Source organism: Paracoccidioides brasiliensis (assembly GCF_000150735.1).
Source record: "Paracoccidioides brasiliensis Pb18 unplaced genomic scaffold supercont2.8, whole genome shotgun sequence".
NCBI lineage: Eukaryota > Fungi > Ascomycota > Eurotiomycetes > Onygenales > Ajellomycetaceae > Paracoccidioides > Paracoccidioides brasiliensis.
Genome location: NW_011371365.1, coordinates 411085 through 427449, shown reverse-complemented (window position 1 = coordinate 427449; position 16365 = coordinate 411085). Strand labels below are relative to the sequence as shown.

At 48.0% G+C, this 16365-nt stretch overlaps 5 protein-coding genes across 5 annotated transcripts; 2 read left to right on the top strand and 3 right to left on the bottom strand.

Annotated features, from left to right (window-relative positions):
- Positions 1-719: 719 nt before the first annotated feature.
- On the top strand, positions 720-1581 carry PADG_06316 (uncharacterized protein; the record flags this gene model as incomplete). The annotated part of the gene is made up of 2 exons (XM_010763385.1): positions 720-1235; positions 1411-1581. The coding sequence occupies 2 exons, from the start codon at positions 720-722 to the stop codon at positions 1579-1581; spliced, it is 687 nt and encodes a 228-aa protein (XP_010761687.1).
- Positions 1582-2553: 972 nt separating this feature from the next.
- On the bottom strand, positions 2554-3761 carry PADG_06315 (SBDS family rRNA metabolism protein; the record flags this gene model as incomplete). The annotated part of the gene is made up of 2 exons (XM_010763547.1): positions 2554-3608; positions 3689-3761. The coding sequence occupies 2 exons, from the start codon at positions 3759-3761 to the stop codon at positions 2554-2556; spliced, it is 1128 nt and encodes a 375-aa protein (XP_010761849.1).
- A 1419-nt stretch (positions 3762-5180) lies between these two features.
- On the top strand, positions 5181-6891 carry PADG_06314 (uncharacterized protein; the record flags this gene model as incomplete). The annotated part of the gene is made up of 2 exons (XM_010763546.1): positions 5181-5664; positions 5723-6891. 2 exons carry the CDS (start codon positions 5181-5183, stop codon positions 6889-6891), a joined length of 1653 nt encoding a protein of 550 aa, XP_010761848.1.
- A 1073-nt stretch (positions 6892-7964) lies between these two features.
- Positions 7965-9123, bottom strand: PADG_06313 (40S ribosomal protein S18; the record flags this gene model as incomplete). Its single annotated transcript, XM_010763384.1, has 3 exons — positions 7965-8262; positions 8703-8868; positions 8982-9123. 3 exons carry the CDS (start codon positions 9121-9123, stop codon positions 7965-7967), a joined length of 606 nt encoding a protein of 201 aa, XP_010761686.1.
- Positions 9124-11981: 2858 nt separating this feature from the next.
- Positions 11982-14844, bottom strand: PADG_06311 (uncharacterized protein; the record flags this gene model as incomplete). The annotated part of the gene is made up of 3 exons (XM_010763383.1): positions 11982-13285; positions 13375-14748; positions 14802-14844. 3 exons carry the CDS (start codon positions 14842-14844, stop codon positions 11982-11984), a joined length of 2721 nt encoding a protein of 906 aa, XP_010761685.1.
- Between the last annotated feature and the right edge of the window lie 1521 nt (positions 14845-16365).

The window sequence follows — 16365 nt, the reverse complement described above, 5'->3', positions numbered from 1 at the left end:
ACTCCGGAGCTCTCCGTAGTAATAATAGGACCGGGCAGTGTCTCCCGCTTTTTAGTTACGACTATAACTACCGCTAGTTCAGTTAACTCTCTAGTTAGTTGACCTGAAATTTCTTGCAATGTCAAGGTTCGAGGGACCGGGAAAGGACATCGCGAGCACATTGAAAGGCAAAACAAGTGATTGAATATCCAACAGTCAAAAGTATTTTTATCACCATCGGTAGCCCCCACCTCGATCTCCTTCAGCCCTCTCAAAACCTCATCTTCCCCGGCTAGCAGAGTTATTAGGCATCCTGGTTTGTTCTCCACGGCAGTTGTAGCAAGTTTCTGGATAGCCGAAACCCACGGGAGCAACAACCAACAATAATAATAAAAATTAAATCACTATTAAAAAATAACTCGAATTCAAAAACGGTTGAAATCTTCTGATACACAGGAACCATATTTTGCTGCGCCCCCCCCCCCCCCCCCCAACCCATCTCCCCTGTCACCCTTTCTACCGGATTCTGCCTTTGGCCAGATAAAGGAACCGGTGTTTAAATCTTCGTCATTTTCCGCCCCAGAAAAACCCAAGCGCAAATTTTAGGGCCACAGCCTCTCAAAAGGTGCTCACGTTCATTTCGCAGATTGAACCTGCTTCCACAGCTCTTCATAGACTGCAGCCATCAAGCAGGATTTTCCACTTTTCCCTGCCCGTGTTCAAACCAAAAACCTCCAATAATGGCCACAACGCCGTTCCGCGAGAAGATCAAACGTGTGTTCTCGCGCTCCAGTTCCGGGTCTAGGTCCGCGTCCGGGTCCGGGTCTCCCCAGATCTCGTCCAAAGATCCAAAGAGTCTGAAACCCACCAGCACCAGCCGACGGCACAGCTACGGCCTTGGGCACAAGAACGGGCGCACCAGCAGCAAACTTGGTGCCAGCAGGATTCCCATTGCCGTGAAACCCAGCAAGGTCAAATACCGAGCGAACGGGAAGCCGAAGATCGAACTCTACAAGGCCCATGAAATACCGCGGTCGAAATACTGGGGCCCGTTCGACGAGGCACATCTCAGGCGGCTGGCAGCGTATTCGATTACTGACGCGATGTCTCGAGAGCGCAGACCACGGTCGATGATTTCAGAATCGCCGTTGGGCACGAGGGTGTCACCTTCGCGGAGAGGCAGTGTAGAGGACGAGGTGGAAATAATGCGATATGCTGCTGGGGGCGCAATACCGCCGGATGCGTTCGGGCTGGACGTACAAAACCAGCTGCATCCCCTGGTGGTAGCAACGATGGCAGAAAGGAAAAAAATGGACACCTAACCACTGAGCTGCCTGCTTACTTGCTTGCATGCAACCCCTCCTCCGCACCGCCCACCGCCATTCCGTCCCTGTCGAGGACAACATGCCTTACGTCCCAAACTTTTGCCAGCCACGCAAAGGGCTCGCACGGCCTCCACATCAGTTCACGTTATTACAAACCGAAGAAACGCCCCTCGCTCCGTCGGAGACAGTCCCACCCTATACCACCACCCTTACCTCTGAGGCCGTCTCTGCTGTCCGAGAAGATAGTCATGTCATCATCCACGCCCGTCACGCCTGAGGATTTACCGATAGCGCTAAACGCGGTAAAGATACAATCACGAATTTACGAATTGTCCTTTTCTTTGTCTAGAATTTTTTTTTTTTTTTTAATTTTTTAATTTTTTTAATTTTTTATGTTTTATATCTATATCACTTTTGCGTGGCAGGTGTTTGTATTGTTTTGCCTGCATATGGCCCATGGACAATGGAGCACGCGTGGGCGTTGATATATATCATCTGGTTCTATTCCCTACATGGCGGTCTGCTATTTATAATGATTCCCCTGTTGAAGTATATCTAAGTAGATCTAGATCTTAAATTAGAATGGGGGTTGCATACACACATGCAGTGTTTCCATGGATGCGGGAGCATAAGACTTGATGAAGCGGTTGATTAGTGAGTCAAGATACCAATCTTCTCTCAGTTTCTATCCTGACTTGTTCATTTGCTGTAAACTTATCGTAGGAAATGAGAAGACGTATGTAACATAACATCAAAACGGTCTGCAGCGGGCGGTAATGACGGATCATAAATAAATCCCGCCTATCCGGAGGTGTGTTTTTGATATTGTGGGTCGTTTGTTCGGAAATGTCCTTAGGAATTCGGGGTTTCCCGCGTCCGCAGTATTTAACATTCACAACGATTGGTTCCTACGAATTGTATGCGCATATACTCCTAAGCAGAAATGGGTATCCCGGCAAAAACATGCGTCGAAAAAGGAAAGTAGCTAGAGAAACAGCTCACGATTCCGGAGTCGTGCGTAAATCACAAACCCCGCTGGATGCACACAATCTCTGCCATGCATAGAATATATGTATGTATTCGGCATGAAAAGGTAGACCACCACCGATACCAACGTCTTCAAGTGGATATCAAAACGCATCTCCTTAAAAACACAGAATCAAAAAGCATGGAAACAAAAATGGTAAAGAAGCTACCGTAGAAAGGAAGAAAAATCATCAATCCACATTGACAGTTCATATCTTCACTCCTACTCCTCATGTGTAACCGTCATATCCAAGACCTCCACTCTCCCCTTGCCCTTCGTCTCACCACCAATGAACTCACTAAGCCCCTTGAACGCCCCCGGCTCCGCAAATCCAATGACCTCCCACTCGTCCGCGTTCAGCACATCCTGCTCCTCCACCTGTTCAAAGTAGCTTAGGATACGATCCTTCACCGTTCCCGTCGCCTTTGGCGCAGCAGCAGCTTCAACATGGTAACCCTCATCATGCGCCTTGGAATGTGCATGACCTCCCTTGCCCTTCTTCTGCCCGCCTCCCTTGGTAGGGGATGTGGGCTGATCTCCGCCACCACCACCACCACCACCATAATTAGCCCCACCAGATCCAGATGCAGATTTGACAGCTTGTTTCAGGATTGAAGTGGGACATGTGATGCGCAGACGCATGCGCGCACGCATGACGGGGATAGGCTGCCAGGCAATCAGAGCCTTCATGGCATCAAGCGCCTGGCTCTTAGCAGACTTGTTCGTCACAACTCCCGTCCATGTTGGTTTTCTGGTCCTCTTGTCGTACTCTTCAGCAGCCGGAGCTTCCTGCGTAGTTATTAGAGCATCACCGGCAGCGGCAGGAGGAGGACCAGCAGTCATAGTCTCGGTGGTCTTTCCCTTCCTGGCCCCATTGCCAACAATACCACTGCCTCCACCCTGCTGACCGCTCGCGGCACTCAACTGATCTAACGCCTTCGAAATCATTCCAGTGGTATACACGCGCTTTGAGACAGGGTCAACTAGCCTCGCACTAACAATTTCGAGAACCTCCTTCTCAACGCGCTCGAGGATATCCTTGCGCTCACGCTCACCGACCTGCACCTCACCCTTACGGAGGATCTCCTGAATAATTTCATCGTTGGATGTCTTGGGACCAAAAGCCTTGGATAGTTCTGCGGTCGGGGCGGTTTGGGCCTTGGAGACGGACAGAAAGACGGTGGGAATCTGCAGGACATTATCCAGGTCTGTCTCTGTGCCAGAGCGGTATTCGAGCAGTTTGTTTTTGTAGCAGGCCAGTTCAAAACGCTTTTTGCCTGGATGGCGCGCGGAAGTGGTTAGCTTTTTAAAAAGTTAGGAGGGGACAGAGGGGGGGATTTTTAGGGGTTCCACTGACCCTTCTTCAGCCGGACGACCGAGACGTTGGTGAATTTTATCTGGTTTGAGGGTTGGATTATGCCTACAGGCATCTTGATGAAAGGAGAGGGGAATCTCAGGGGATTGGCTGCTTGACGGCAGATATGGATGGAATGTACAGACTTGAGTTTCCGTATGAGACAGTGACGAGGACTATGTCAGCAAATAGAGGTAACTATCTGCTATGATCGTTAAAGGTAACAAGTTGATGGACCCATCTAAAGGAGTCAGATGGGTAAAGAGGGGGTGTTTGTACGATCCTCATCAGTGTCTGTTGATACAGGCGATGTTGTTGTGCTGTTGGAGGGGGGAATGCAAGGATGCAAACAGAACAAAACTTTCACTGGAATTTGACCCCTTGATTGTGCAACTTACGTCAGGGGTTGGAGTTGAGTTCATATAGTCAGTTAACTAAACTTAGTTACCAAATTATTAATAGTCTATTACATCATGAATTTCAGTTCTTGAATTCTCAAGACTTCTTGTAATGAGACTCAATTGAAACAGCAGAGCAGCACGATTAAATGTCATATGAATGTTCTTTTGTCTCATCAATCAAGTTCTCAATCAGCTAGTTAAAGAATATGTGCGCAGTGCCACCTTACTAACACAAGTAAATATGAAGCTGGGAGCTGTTCAATGCCAGGGCAGAAGTGAAAGAGGGAAAAGCCACATGCATATATTACAGCGGGAAAAGGTATTCTAACCACCCAAGAAGGATTATTAGCTAGGGCTGCTAGGGCTCGGGAGCTCAATCGGCTCGTTGAGAGAGAGGGTTGAGACTAGAACGGGAGAACCAGCACAACTGTGTTATAACTGTGTGGGTGCTTAGGTATGAGACAATAGAGCTTGCTTCCTCAACCAGCGTAAACGTTCGATGGCAGAATGCTAACACCCCCAAGAGTAATGTAATATCTATATTTAGTTAACCAGTAACTTGTTAAACTACTACTTACTCCGTAACTTGTGGGTTGTTGGCTTAATTAATTTGAATTTTGTCAAACATAGAGAGGTCGTTTAACCGTAGTTGGCTAGCCCGACCCCAGCCAGCCAATCGGAGCTTCGGCTGCTTTTGCTCCTTATTTGAAGAAGGTTGGCTGGGTTTAACCCCGTGATGCAATGCTCAAAACGCCGTCATCGAACCCCGGGCAGTCAGTCCTTGTCACCTACACTTTCACTCAAACCCCAACTTCATCCCTCCATTCCACCTCGATTGAACCTCACCTTCGCCGTCCCATCCCATTTGACAGGGCTGCTACGCGCACCGAGGCAGCTCCAGTGTTGGTTTAGCCTTTGTTTTAGGTATGTCTACTCTGAATGTTCACCCAGGCAGGACCTTGGTAGTCAGATGTGACTGGGATGACTCGTTACCGAACCTTGGTTAACCGTTGTTCCTATATCAGGACCCATCGACTTACGACTAGTACAACAAACAACTCATTACCCGCAGGAGGCTTTGTCATCCGACCAAGATGAAGTCTCTCGTCCTTGGACTTCTCGTTGGAAGTGCAATCGCCTCTGGGCCCCTGCAGCATGTGCTACACGCACCACCAGACCCGGAGCCAAAGCCGGAGCCGGAGCCGCAAGTTGTGAAAGACCCTTTCGAGGAGCTGCGTGATACCTTCGATCGCCTACGCAACAAGGCCGGAGATATCTGGGATGATGTGATGGATAACATTCCCAACATCATGAGTAACATGCGTCCTCTTACAATTCCGGCCAAGAAATTCACGCGTCGCCCGGATTCAGAATGGACCCATATCGTCCGGGGTGCTGACTTGGAGGCACTCTGGGTGGATGATGAAAGTGGGTATAAACACCGTAAAATCGACGGGAAACTTTCACAATATGACCTGAGAATCAAAGCTGTCGACCCCAGCGACCTTGGTATCGACAAAGTCAAGCAGTACAGTGGATATCTGGATGACAATGCGAACGATAAACATCTCTTCTTCTGTAAGTCCCTGTCCACCCCCCGACACCTTCATTGAACTTATCTAACCGGGATGACCAGGGTTTTTTGAGTCCCGCAATGATCCTTTCGGAGATCCTGTCGTGTTATGGTTGAATGGAGGGCCAGGTTGCTCCAGCTTGACTGGTATGTTCTTTGAACTTGGACCGGCCAGTATCGACGAAAATATCACGGCCAACTATAATCCGTACTCCTGGAACTCAAACTCGTCGATAATTTTCCTCGACCAACCAGTCAACGTTGGGTACTCGTACAGCAGTCAAGCCGTCAGTGATACAGTAACTGCTGCCAAGGACGTCTATGCCCTTCTTACACTTTTCTTCACGCAATTCCGCCAGTACTCCGCGCAGGATTTCCATATTGCTGGTGAATCCTATGCAGGACACTACATCCCGGTTTTCGCTTCGGAGATTTTGCACCACAACAACACCAACATCAACCTCCAATCCGTACTGATCGGGAATGGCTTAACAGATCCTCTTTCGCAATATCCATTCTACAGACCCATGGCCTGTGGTGATGGTGGATACCCTTCTGTGTTGGATTCTCAATCTTGCCAATCCATGGACAACGCTCTGCCACGCTGCCTCTCAATGATTAAATCCTGCTACGATATCGAGAGCACATTCACCTGCCTCCCAGCTTCCATCTACTGCAACAATGCCCTTATCGGCCCTTACCAGAAGACCGGCCGCAATCCGTACGACGTACGAACTAACTGCACAGGCAATGACCTCTGCTACCCTCAATTGAATTACATTACCGAATACTTGAATAAGCCACACGTGATGAGGTCACTGGGCGTCGAAGTCGACAGCTACGAATCTTGCAACATGGACATTAACCGCAACTTCCTCTTCCACGGTGACTGGATGAAGCCCTATCATCGCCTTGTCCCGTCTCTCCTTGCCCGAATTCCCGTCCTCATCTATGCCGGCGATGCTGACTTCATCTGCAACTGGTTGGGCAACAAGGCGTGGACAGAGGCCCTTGAGTACCCAGGCCATGCCAAATTTGCTGAAGCACCAATGGAAAACTTAACTATGATCAACAGCCAGGGAAAAAACGAGGTTTTCGGCGAGGTGAAGTCTCACAGCAACCTCACCTTCATGCGCATCTTCAAGGCCGGACACATGACCCCGTTCGATAGTCCTCAAGCGAGCTTAGAATTCGCCAATAGCTGGTTGAGTGGTGAATGGTCGGAAGTGTAGTCTTCATAGATCCCATTTCGATTTGTTCCATGTTGTACCCCTTAATTTTCAAAGAAACTAATTAGATTTATATACTTCAAGGCTGGAGGGACCCAGATTATCCCACCCAGATGTTATCTTCTAGCTTTCATTACATCGGCACTTCCCATGAACGTTTTATCTGCAGATTTTGTTATGCGCAGTTTATATACGTTATTTGCTTCCTGTGCTTTGGACTTTTATTCGTGCTTATTTCGCGGCGCTGCTTTTTGTCATGTTGACTTTTTCTCGGGGCTTATCGTACTCGCAAGAGCCACAGGGCATCGGTGCTTATAACTAGTATAACTTAGAGGAATAACATATCACATCTTTCCAAGATGCCAGATTCAGAGGGTTGCCTAGCCTTAACTGCGAAACGGGGTGAAAGGCATCAAACTGTCGTTTGAAGGGTTTACTTAAACCTAGGGTTGCCTCCAGCTACCCCCTAAAGAAGTCGATCATAGTAATACCCCTCACGACTCTAAACTAAAAGTAAGTCAGTCTTAGACTTTCCTTAAAATGATAGGAAACCTTTGGATACGATATTTGTCGTTGGAAGAGATCAGTTACACAATCGCACAGCGTGAGAGAATGGGTGGACGTACGGAGTAGAGGCAAAATCAAGAGAAGCGACGGCTCTTAAATTGAGAGTTCATTTTGCCTGCACATTTCCTTACAAACCGCGACACGATGGTCAATCAATCATTTTGCGGCATAACCTATAAAATGAGAGAGAGAGGGAAAAAAAATATGGGCGAGAAAAATAGCCATCCATACAAAACAAAAACATCATGAAATTTTTGAAGAATGGATCAATTCATACAATTTTTTTTTTTTGTTTCGTTTTGTTCTTGTATATTTGCCTCCATTCGACTTAAACCCGATTGCACTCCATGAATGTCCCGGCAAAAACAAGCCATATGGAAAAGGACATATGGAGGAGGACAGATATACGATTCCCTCCTTCCCACAGCCACACACCCCCGAACCAACGCACCAGACAAAAGAGAAAAAGAAATCAACAAAAAACAAGAAGAGAGCAAAAACATCGCCACTTAACCCTTCTTCTTGCTGACACCGACAGTGCGCCCTCTCCGGCCAGTAGTCTTGGTGTGCTGGCCACGGACTCTGAGACCCCAGTAGTGACGCAGACCGCGGTGGGCGCGGATTTTCTTCAAACGCTCCAGATCCTCACGAAGCTTGGACTCCATCTGGTTAGCAAGAACCTGTGTGTCCTTGCCGTCGGTGATGTCACGCTGTCTGTTGAGGAACCAGGTGGGGATCTTGTACTGGGTGGGGTTCTGGATGATGGTGACGATGCGCTCGAGTTCTTCGGTGGTGATTTCTCCGGCGCTATTTTTGGGACGTTAGTATTTATAAATACATGTGTATGCGTGTATCAGTGTATAGGAGTTTTGCGTAGAAATGGAAGAGAGGAATGGGTTCGTTTGTCGATGAGCACTGGGCGGGGTTGAGATGCATGGATCTGTAAAGGAAATCGACTCGGTTCGGGAGTTGTATTTTGTATTCCCACTCTCAATGTTTCTTTTCCTTCCTTTCAATTTTTCCTTCCCTTCTCTTTCTTCATCTCCAGCCCTTTCAATATCAAATCTCTCTCCAATCCCGAATTTGCATCCCGAAAAAAAAAAAAAGAAAAAAAGAAAAAAAAAAAGCCCTCCGGCCTTCCCATCGAAATCCATTCCATATCCAACACCCAATTTCAATCCCAGCCCGCAAGCATAATCACACAGCAACCAAGTCATAAAAAAACAAGAAAAGAGAAATTCGCTTACCGCTTATTCAAATCGACATCGGCCTTCTTGCAGACCAAGTTGGAATATCGGCGCCCAACTCCCTTGATCTTCGTCAAGGCATACATGATCTTTTGCTTGCCATCGACGTTGGTGTTGAGAAGACGGAGGATGAACTGAAAGTTCGTCTTCTCACCGGACACGAGCGCTATATGTGTTCACGTAACCGCATCGGTCAGCCATTCCATATTCTCCACATCTAGTACTAGTTCCAACATTGTTCCTCGTGGCGACAAGGGGCAGGCGGGAAGTAATACGTACACATGACAGGAGATATATGCTGCGCGCAGAGCGGTATATCGTCGCTTGCTTGAAGGGGACGGGGTGAGTTGGGCGATGCTGGTTGGTGGTGGTTAGCAATATGTCGGTAAAAGGTTCGTCGTCGTTTAAAGAATGTTTGCATTGTGGGATCGATAATTGTCGGCTAGCTGGAAAGGGACTAGTTCGAACCAAGGGCTTGGCTTCGCTTGAGAGGATTATGTAAACATCAGTTTCAGTTGGAGAGCGCCAAGACTTTGAATATGGGCGGGCGACAGACTTGGTATTGACCCGTGAAGCGCGCACTCAACTACCGTAAGAAAACATCAACCATAACATAAACCTTCTAGGATCACCAATCTTCAAAAATTAATAACCGACCACCACCACCATGCCTAATAGTATTAAATATTCGGAAGATCAGATTCAGATGGCATTAGACACCATAAAATCAAATCCAAAATTAAAAATCACCGACGTGGCGCGAGAATTCGAAGTTCCACATGGAACTCTGTATGGACGCGTTAAGGGAAAGAGATCAAGGAATATGAGGGTTCCGATCAATCGAACACGTTGAGTGACAGCCAGGAGGAAGCGATCAGGAAGTGGATTCATCAATTGGATAAAACCTTTTGCACCCCTACAGCTGAACATATCGAAGCCGCTGCGAATCGAATGCTGAGTCGTTATCATACCGATCCTGACACTCCTCCTCCTACCGTGGACAAGATGTGGGCGTATCGATTCATCAAACGTCTGCCGGGTTATAAGAGGATCAAGCAGAAACGGATGGATCCGAAACGGGTGTCGAATGAGGATATAAGCTTCATTATCAGCTGGTTCGACCGCTACGAATCCGTCTTCAATCAGTATAACTTCCATGCCAGCGATGTTTATAATTTCGACGAGATCGGGTTTCAAGAAGGAGAAGGGCGTGGACAATGGGTAATAACCGCCTATCGAGGTGTCAATTCCGTCATACAATCATCACATTCTTCGCGGGTTAATAACAGTGGCGGAATCCGTCAGCGCAGATGGCGCAGTGTTGAAGCCATTGATTATAATGAAATCAAAGGTTCATCTAGAAGATTGGTATATACACTCCAACCTGCTTGACAATTATGCCATCACTGTATCTGACACCGGCTTCACTAATGATGAGATCAGATTCGAATGGATAAAACAATTTAACACTGCCACTAAAAAACGCCAGGTTCGCAGTCATCGATTATTACTGCTTGACAATCACGGATCTCACCTTACCGAAGAGTTTCTTCAATATTGCGACTTTCATAACATCGTCATATTTGGATTCCCATCTCATACGATTCATCTACTGCAACCTCTTCGATGGCGTGCCTTTCCAGCAATATAAGCATTTATCATACAAAAGCGGTTAACGAGGCCGCTCGATACGGATATGAGCAATATGGTGGGAGGCAGTTCCTTGCTAATCTGGAGAGCGTCCGTCCGTCAGCAAACCTTCAAACCTGCCACCATCAGAGTCGGATTCGCCGCCCGTGGGATCTATCCAGTCAAACGAGAAGTAATCCTTCAACGCCTGAGGCAACATAATGTAGATGATGGCCCGGAGCTGCTTGTCTATGATGGTGACGGCGAAGAATGCTCCAGTTTTACCCCACCCCCCGAGACCCGACCCTCCACCGCGTCTTCTCAGTTGACATCCCTGCATACACTCATAAAACTACGTCGTCAAATCGAGGCAGCAGATAAGATCATACAAGAGATGAAAAACACCCTGACACCTGGTCTGACCCGGTGATTGGATAAGGTCTTCAGGGGGAGTCTGATACAGGCGGAATTGAACGCGCACTGAGAGAACGAGTTATCTGCTCATTATTTGATGAATAGACGCCGGATTGTCAAAAACAGCCGCAGGCAGGTGCAGGTAGGGGGCGTCCTCACTACCAAGGATGCCAATCGCAAGATCAAGCATTTGTAAGGAAGAGGAATCGATAAAAGAGCGGAATAGAGTCCTACGGTCGGTCGGGATCAAAGTCCCCAAATCTAATGCCAACCAACCACAACGTGACGTTATTAATGAATCTCAATCTATCGGAGATTCTACACGCTCTAATGAGTATGTAGATAATCTTTATATTATAGATAGGCATGGTGTTGACCATTTTAATTAATTTTTGAAGATTGGTGATCCTAAAAGATTTTCGTTACAGTGACGTTTTCTTTACGGTGGGGCGCACTCACTAATGGGAGGTAGTGAGTGCGCGTGCCACGGCTACCTTGTAGTTACTGAAGATAAGATATGCGGATGACAGACAATCATAGTCATATAAATATGTGTGGCTATGACGTACACGGGTATTCTTATTACAGGCCTACTGGTTCAGAACTCAGGTCGTGATCTGAAAGGTCGGTCAACAATATGTGCTCCACCCCCGTGTATACTGAATTCCAACAGCGACTCCAGAGGGGAGGAGAAACTTGATTTGTTCTAAACAGCAGCGAGAGCGATGTGAAAGTATTGAGAGAGTCCATCCAAAATAATAACAGTGGTGGTTTCATCAAAGAAGAAGCGATGAAACGATATGACCGTTGTAGCTATTCGTCCCATCCGTTTAAAATTCTCCATCTTTTGGTCCACAACAGAAACTCAACAGGGGACCCACGGTAAGGGATATGAGCCCGTCAGGTCCCCAAATATCAATACACCGTACCGAAGACAGAAACCATTGGAGCAATTAGTGTGACAAAAGTGCAGGAAGGAAAAGAGGAGGCTAGAGGCGCAAAAATAGAGGAAACATGGCAAAAGGGGGGAAGTTCGTTCCGTCATCATATACTTCGAAAGATTTTCGGAAAGCAGAAAAATAAAAACCAAGAGTATGTATATATATATATATATATATATTTGCCAAATCGGAAACTCCGGGAATAGGTGCATAGAGGTCTTTAGGAAGCCCTTTGCGATATCCTCCCAAATGGGGACCAGGAGAAAAAGAGAAAATAAAAGAGAAATGAAAATGATTAGGGAAATTCATAAACCGGCGCACGGACAATAACATTACTCGCGCCTTTGCTTCGGACCTCAACAGCAACGAAAGCAGCAAACCTGATGCGGCCACTACTATTATTACTGATGTTGTTATTGTTGCTCGTCGTCGTGGCAGTTGCGGCAGCATTGCTACTACCGTTATTACCGCTATTACCGTTATCACCCTCTCTATACTCAACCTCATCGCGGTCTCGATCCCGGTCCCGCAAGAGCGAGGAGGCAGATCGCGGATGCTCAGGCTGACCCTGAGGCACACTTGATGGACCAGAATGCGGCTTTTTGCTCATCAATGACCCAAACACTGATTTTTTCCTAGGCTCCTTGGGCTGTATGGAAGTCAGAGGCGTGTGTCCAGAGTGCGTCGTAGAGGAAGACGAGGAGTCTTTTAAATTCTCCCTATCCACATCCAGCATGGCACTCTCCGACTGAAGGCTGGGCTCGGCACCCTTGTCTCCTGCTGGGCCCTGATCTATTCGATCGGTAGCAGACTGGGGTTCAGAAACACCAACACCGCGGGTGTCGCCCAAGGGGGTAGTGAGTGGCAGGAGCGGTGTTTCCAGTTTCATGTAGACGTTTGATATAGGTGAGCCGGGGAGGAAATATTCTATTGCTATCTCCCTCGATTCAAAGGGGATGTTTGCACAGATGCCAATGGCAAGTTCGACGATCATGGAAACACTATTCTCTAGGCCCGCAGGTGGTGGCATTCGCAGATGCATCTCCAAGCATGCCGTGAGATTCTCAACGAGATTTTTGGTGGTATGCAATCGATTATCTTCCGCGGCCCGGTTCTGCAGTATCTCGCCTAACCCATCCAACGTGGTCCTGCGCCACGCGGAGAGTTTGGCAAGATGGTTTTCCCTATCTTCGTCCGAGGCCACCTTGGCTCCGCGCCGCACGTTCCGCTCGATCATTTTCAGATGGCGGCTTAAGTTGGGCTCAAGGCCGGGGTGAAAATGCCGGTCGAAGATTTCATCTACCAACCATCGACTGAGGCATGCTCGTCCGACAGCTGTCATTTCCTTGGTACCAACGGCGGCTGCATCCTCATTGACGACGCCTTGCAACCAAACGGGGATGCTTCTCCACTCCTTGCGAATGTTGAATGCAAGATTGTTTATTGCACCATCCAGCCGATTGAAGCGGGTCGTATATTCACTATCATCCAGGACTGTGCGCGAGGTTGACATTCGTTGATGCGCGACAGTATTCTGAAGTAACTGAACCTGAGCATCCTTCTCGAAATAATACTTTTTTACCTTCAGATATTTGGCTTCTGCGTGGCAATCGTCAGTAGGGGTAAGAGACGAGGAAGGCAGGGGTTAAATATTGAAAAGGTAAAAGCCTCCCGTAAAGGTGACGTACGGAGTTCCTCGTGTTTTTGCATCAATACCCGGACTTCGGCATCTGAAAACTCTTCGCGGGATTTAGTATGAGGTGGTGGGGGTGGGGTTTCTCTCTCCGGGTCTGCTAGGCTTTGTTGTGAATGATTGCCCTTGAAGCTCCCGCCTTGAGATAGATTCGCGGGGTATTGAGACTGGCCGCTGCCCAGACCTTCTCGACCCTGACCATGATGAGATGAATTATCCGCAGGTTGGCGGTGCCCCGTCTGTTTTTCCGGTGCTGACATACTTCCCTGACTCTGTGACGGAGCTGCGGTTGGTTGAAGTGTCTGTCGAAAAGCTGGTGGTGTCTGCTGGCCTTGGTCTGAGGTTTGGTAGTGCTGGTGAAGTGGTGATGGGGGCGGCACCACGGACTGTTGTGATGGCGGTCGGGCGGTCGAGTGCGGTTCCGCCTGAGGAGAATATAGCGGTGGTTGGGAAGTTTGATCCGGATAGCCAGCAACGGAGTCACGTCGCGTAGGATAGCTAATTTGGAACTGGGGATTGCGAGATGTGGGCTGCTGAACTTCTGGGAAATGTTTTCGCTGGAATGAGTCACTAGACTGGCTTTGCTGGTAAAAAGACTCTTCACTGGACAGGGGATCAGTATTAACTCGCTGAACAGCGCGATTCTCTAGATTGTGATCGAATGTCTGTGAGTCAATATGTGAAGATGATCGGTTGGCAGTCTTTGAGGGGTAGGAGAAATGCTGCTGGTTCGACTGCAGATATCTCTTGGATAGCGGCATATATGAGTCCGCGGGGTGTTCCTCAGAGGTTTCCAGAGTTGGCTCGGCGATATGTCCAGCAGGGTCTTGCTTTGGCGGAGCAGCCTGCGCAGCAGCTTTTTTCCGCACCGAGAGATTCCGGCCCAGAACCTTAGACGCGGTGCTCGTCGAGTCCTTGGATGATGGAAACCCAAAAATGCTCCGCCTTGACTTGCGTGGTTGGGATTCAAGCTGATGGGAAGACTCGAGGCTTTGAGGAGTCCAAGACAATTCGGGCGAACTCGCGTCGGGGTTGGCAGAGTTGGAATGGGAGTCAGGGCCTGTCGGGGCACTTGGAACTAGATTTAGCGTTGGGCGCCTTGAGAAGTTTTGAGAAGTGGACTCAGGGACTAAGGATGAGTAGGACGTAACCGCGAGTCCAGGGATCGGATTGTCGTTAGTCGGCGGTGGTTGATGCTGGTACGCGTAGGCAGGATGAGAGGTTTGGTCGGGTTGATTGTAAGCGTAGTCGTAGTCGTCGTTGTCGACATACGAATAGCGGTTGTATTGGAGAGGGCCACTGTTGTGGGTTGAGCAATTTGCCAGCGGGATTTTGGAGGGGAATGGGGGGTGGGAGAAGGCTGATGGCACTGCTGCCGATGGAAAGAGAGATGATTGCCGCGGGACCCGTTATCAACAGAACCCACTAGTAACGCCTGCGATTTATTTTTATGGAAGAATTGCATGAGGCTGGGTGCCGACTATGAACGTCGCTGAATCAATATAGCAGAGTAGCACTTAGGTAGCAGTGGAGAGAGAGGAGAGAGTTCAGAGCTCGTTTGGGCGGAGAGTCCAACCAGAGCGTTTGTTTTTACGTGGAGAGTTGCCTCACAGTCAAGATAGGGCAGCCAGCCAGTGGTTCGCGGACTCCAGAGAACCATAACAACACCAAAGGCACAGCCAGCGTTTCCAAGTTGGTGGGGCTGGGGAGGGAGCAGCAGCGGCGGTCAGGAAAAGGGAGAGCTAAATATAACCTAGAAATGTGATGGACGGGTGAAACTGAGGGCGCGCTGACGGGCTGTAGGTTGTGACATGCATTAAATAAGGGCACAGGGAACAAGTCTGGTTGGCTGCTCTAACTAGATTCATTAGAGGAGAGGGGGGAAATCCTGCTATGATTCTGACAGCAGGGAAACCAACAAGAACGAGGAAGGGGAGAAAGAACAAGATATAACAACAGAAAACGAAGAAAACAATCAGCCGCTTATCCAAGCCAAAGCCCAACGAGCTAGCGATGATCCAGGAGCTGCTGTGGGCGGCGCGGGATAAGATAGTAAAAAAGGAGAAGAAAATCTCTTGGGATGCGACAAAGTCGAGGGTTAAAGAGGTTTGGAGCTTTGGCCGGGGTTGAGGCTGAGGTCACGTTATTTCTCCGCAGCCGACGCTACAAAACCGTCAATGGGCGTATATCAGCATCAACAAACGCATTTGCTCGTTCGATGACGATCCGTGGAGGAGATATGGACAGATGATTGCTATGTCAGATCCCGCGGCATTTAGGGGGATGATCGATGATTCCCATCCTGTGGTTTGCTCCCCGTACTTGAGCTGTGCAAATTCTGCGGCGCGACCTTTTTCGTCCCTTTTTTTACTAGTTACTGAAAGACCTAGTTCTTTCGGATTTATTAATATTCAAGACTCGGTATTGTTCCGGCCAAACACGAGCATTTGAATACCAGGAACCAAGCACCTCAGAAATGCCCAGTCCCACTGTGGAGATCTTCAAATCAACCCTTGTTGGAGATGAAACAAGAACCCTTAACTCACAGAACAACCCTGAGAATACTTGCGTTCAACTGGTTCAAGCTGCGAAAGTTTTATTATGGAACGGGAACTCTTGACGTGCAACGAACCATGGATAGGCCAGGCAAGGCCTTGAATCCACTTCAATTGTAGCTAAAAAAAAAAAAAAAAACATCTTTAAATATTACCTTACATCCAACAAAGGTCAAAATAATCCTCCTCGGTATGTATGGAATAACTACAGTGCCTCCACAGAAACATTGGCAACCCGCCAAAATCTACACTTTTTATCCAAGTGGAGAGAGTGTATTAAATATTGTAATCATCACAGACCTGTACACATCTAGACTAATACCAATGATAGAGAAAATGATGTAGTTACTAACATAAAAAAGCAGAAAGTAAAGATCAAATACTTTATTTACCCATCTCCAACAGCAATCACTGCTTTAATATGTTGGGAC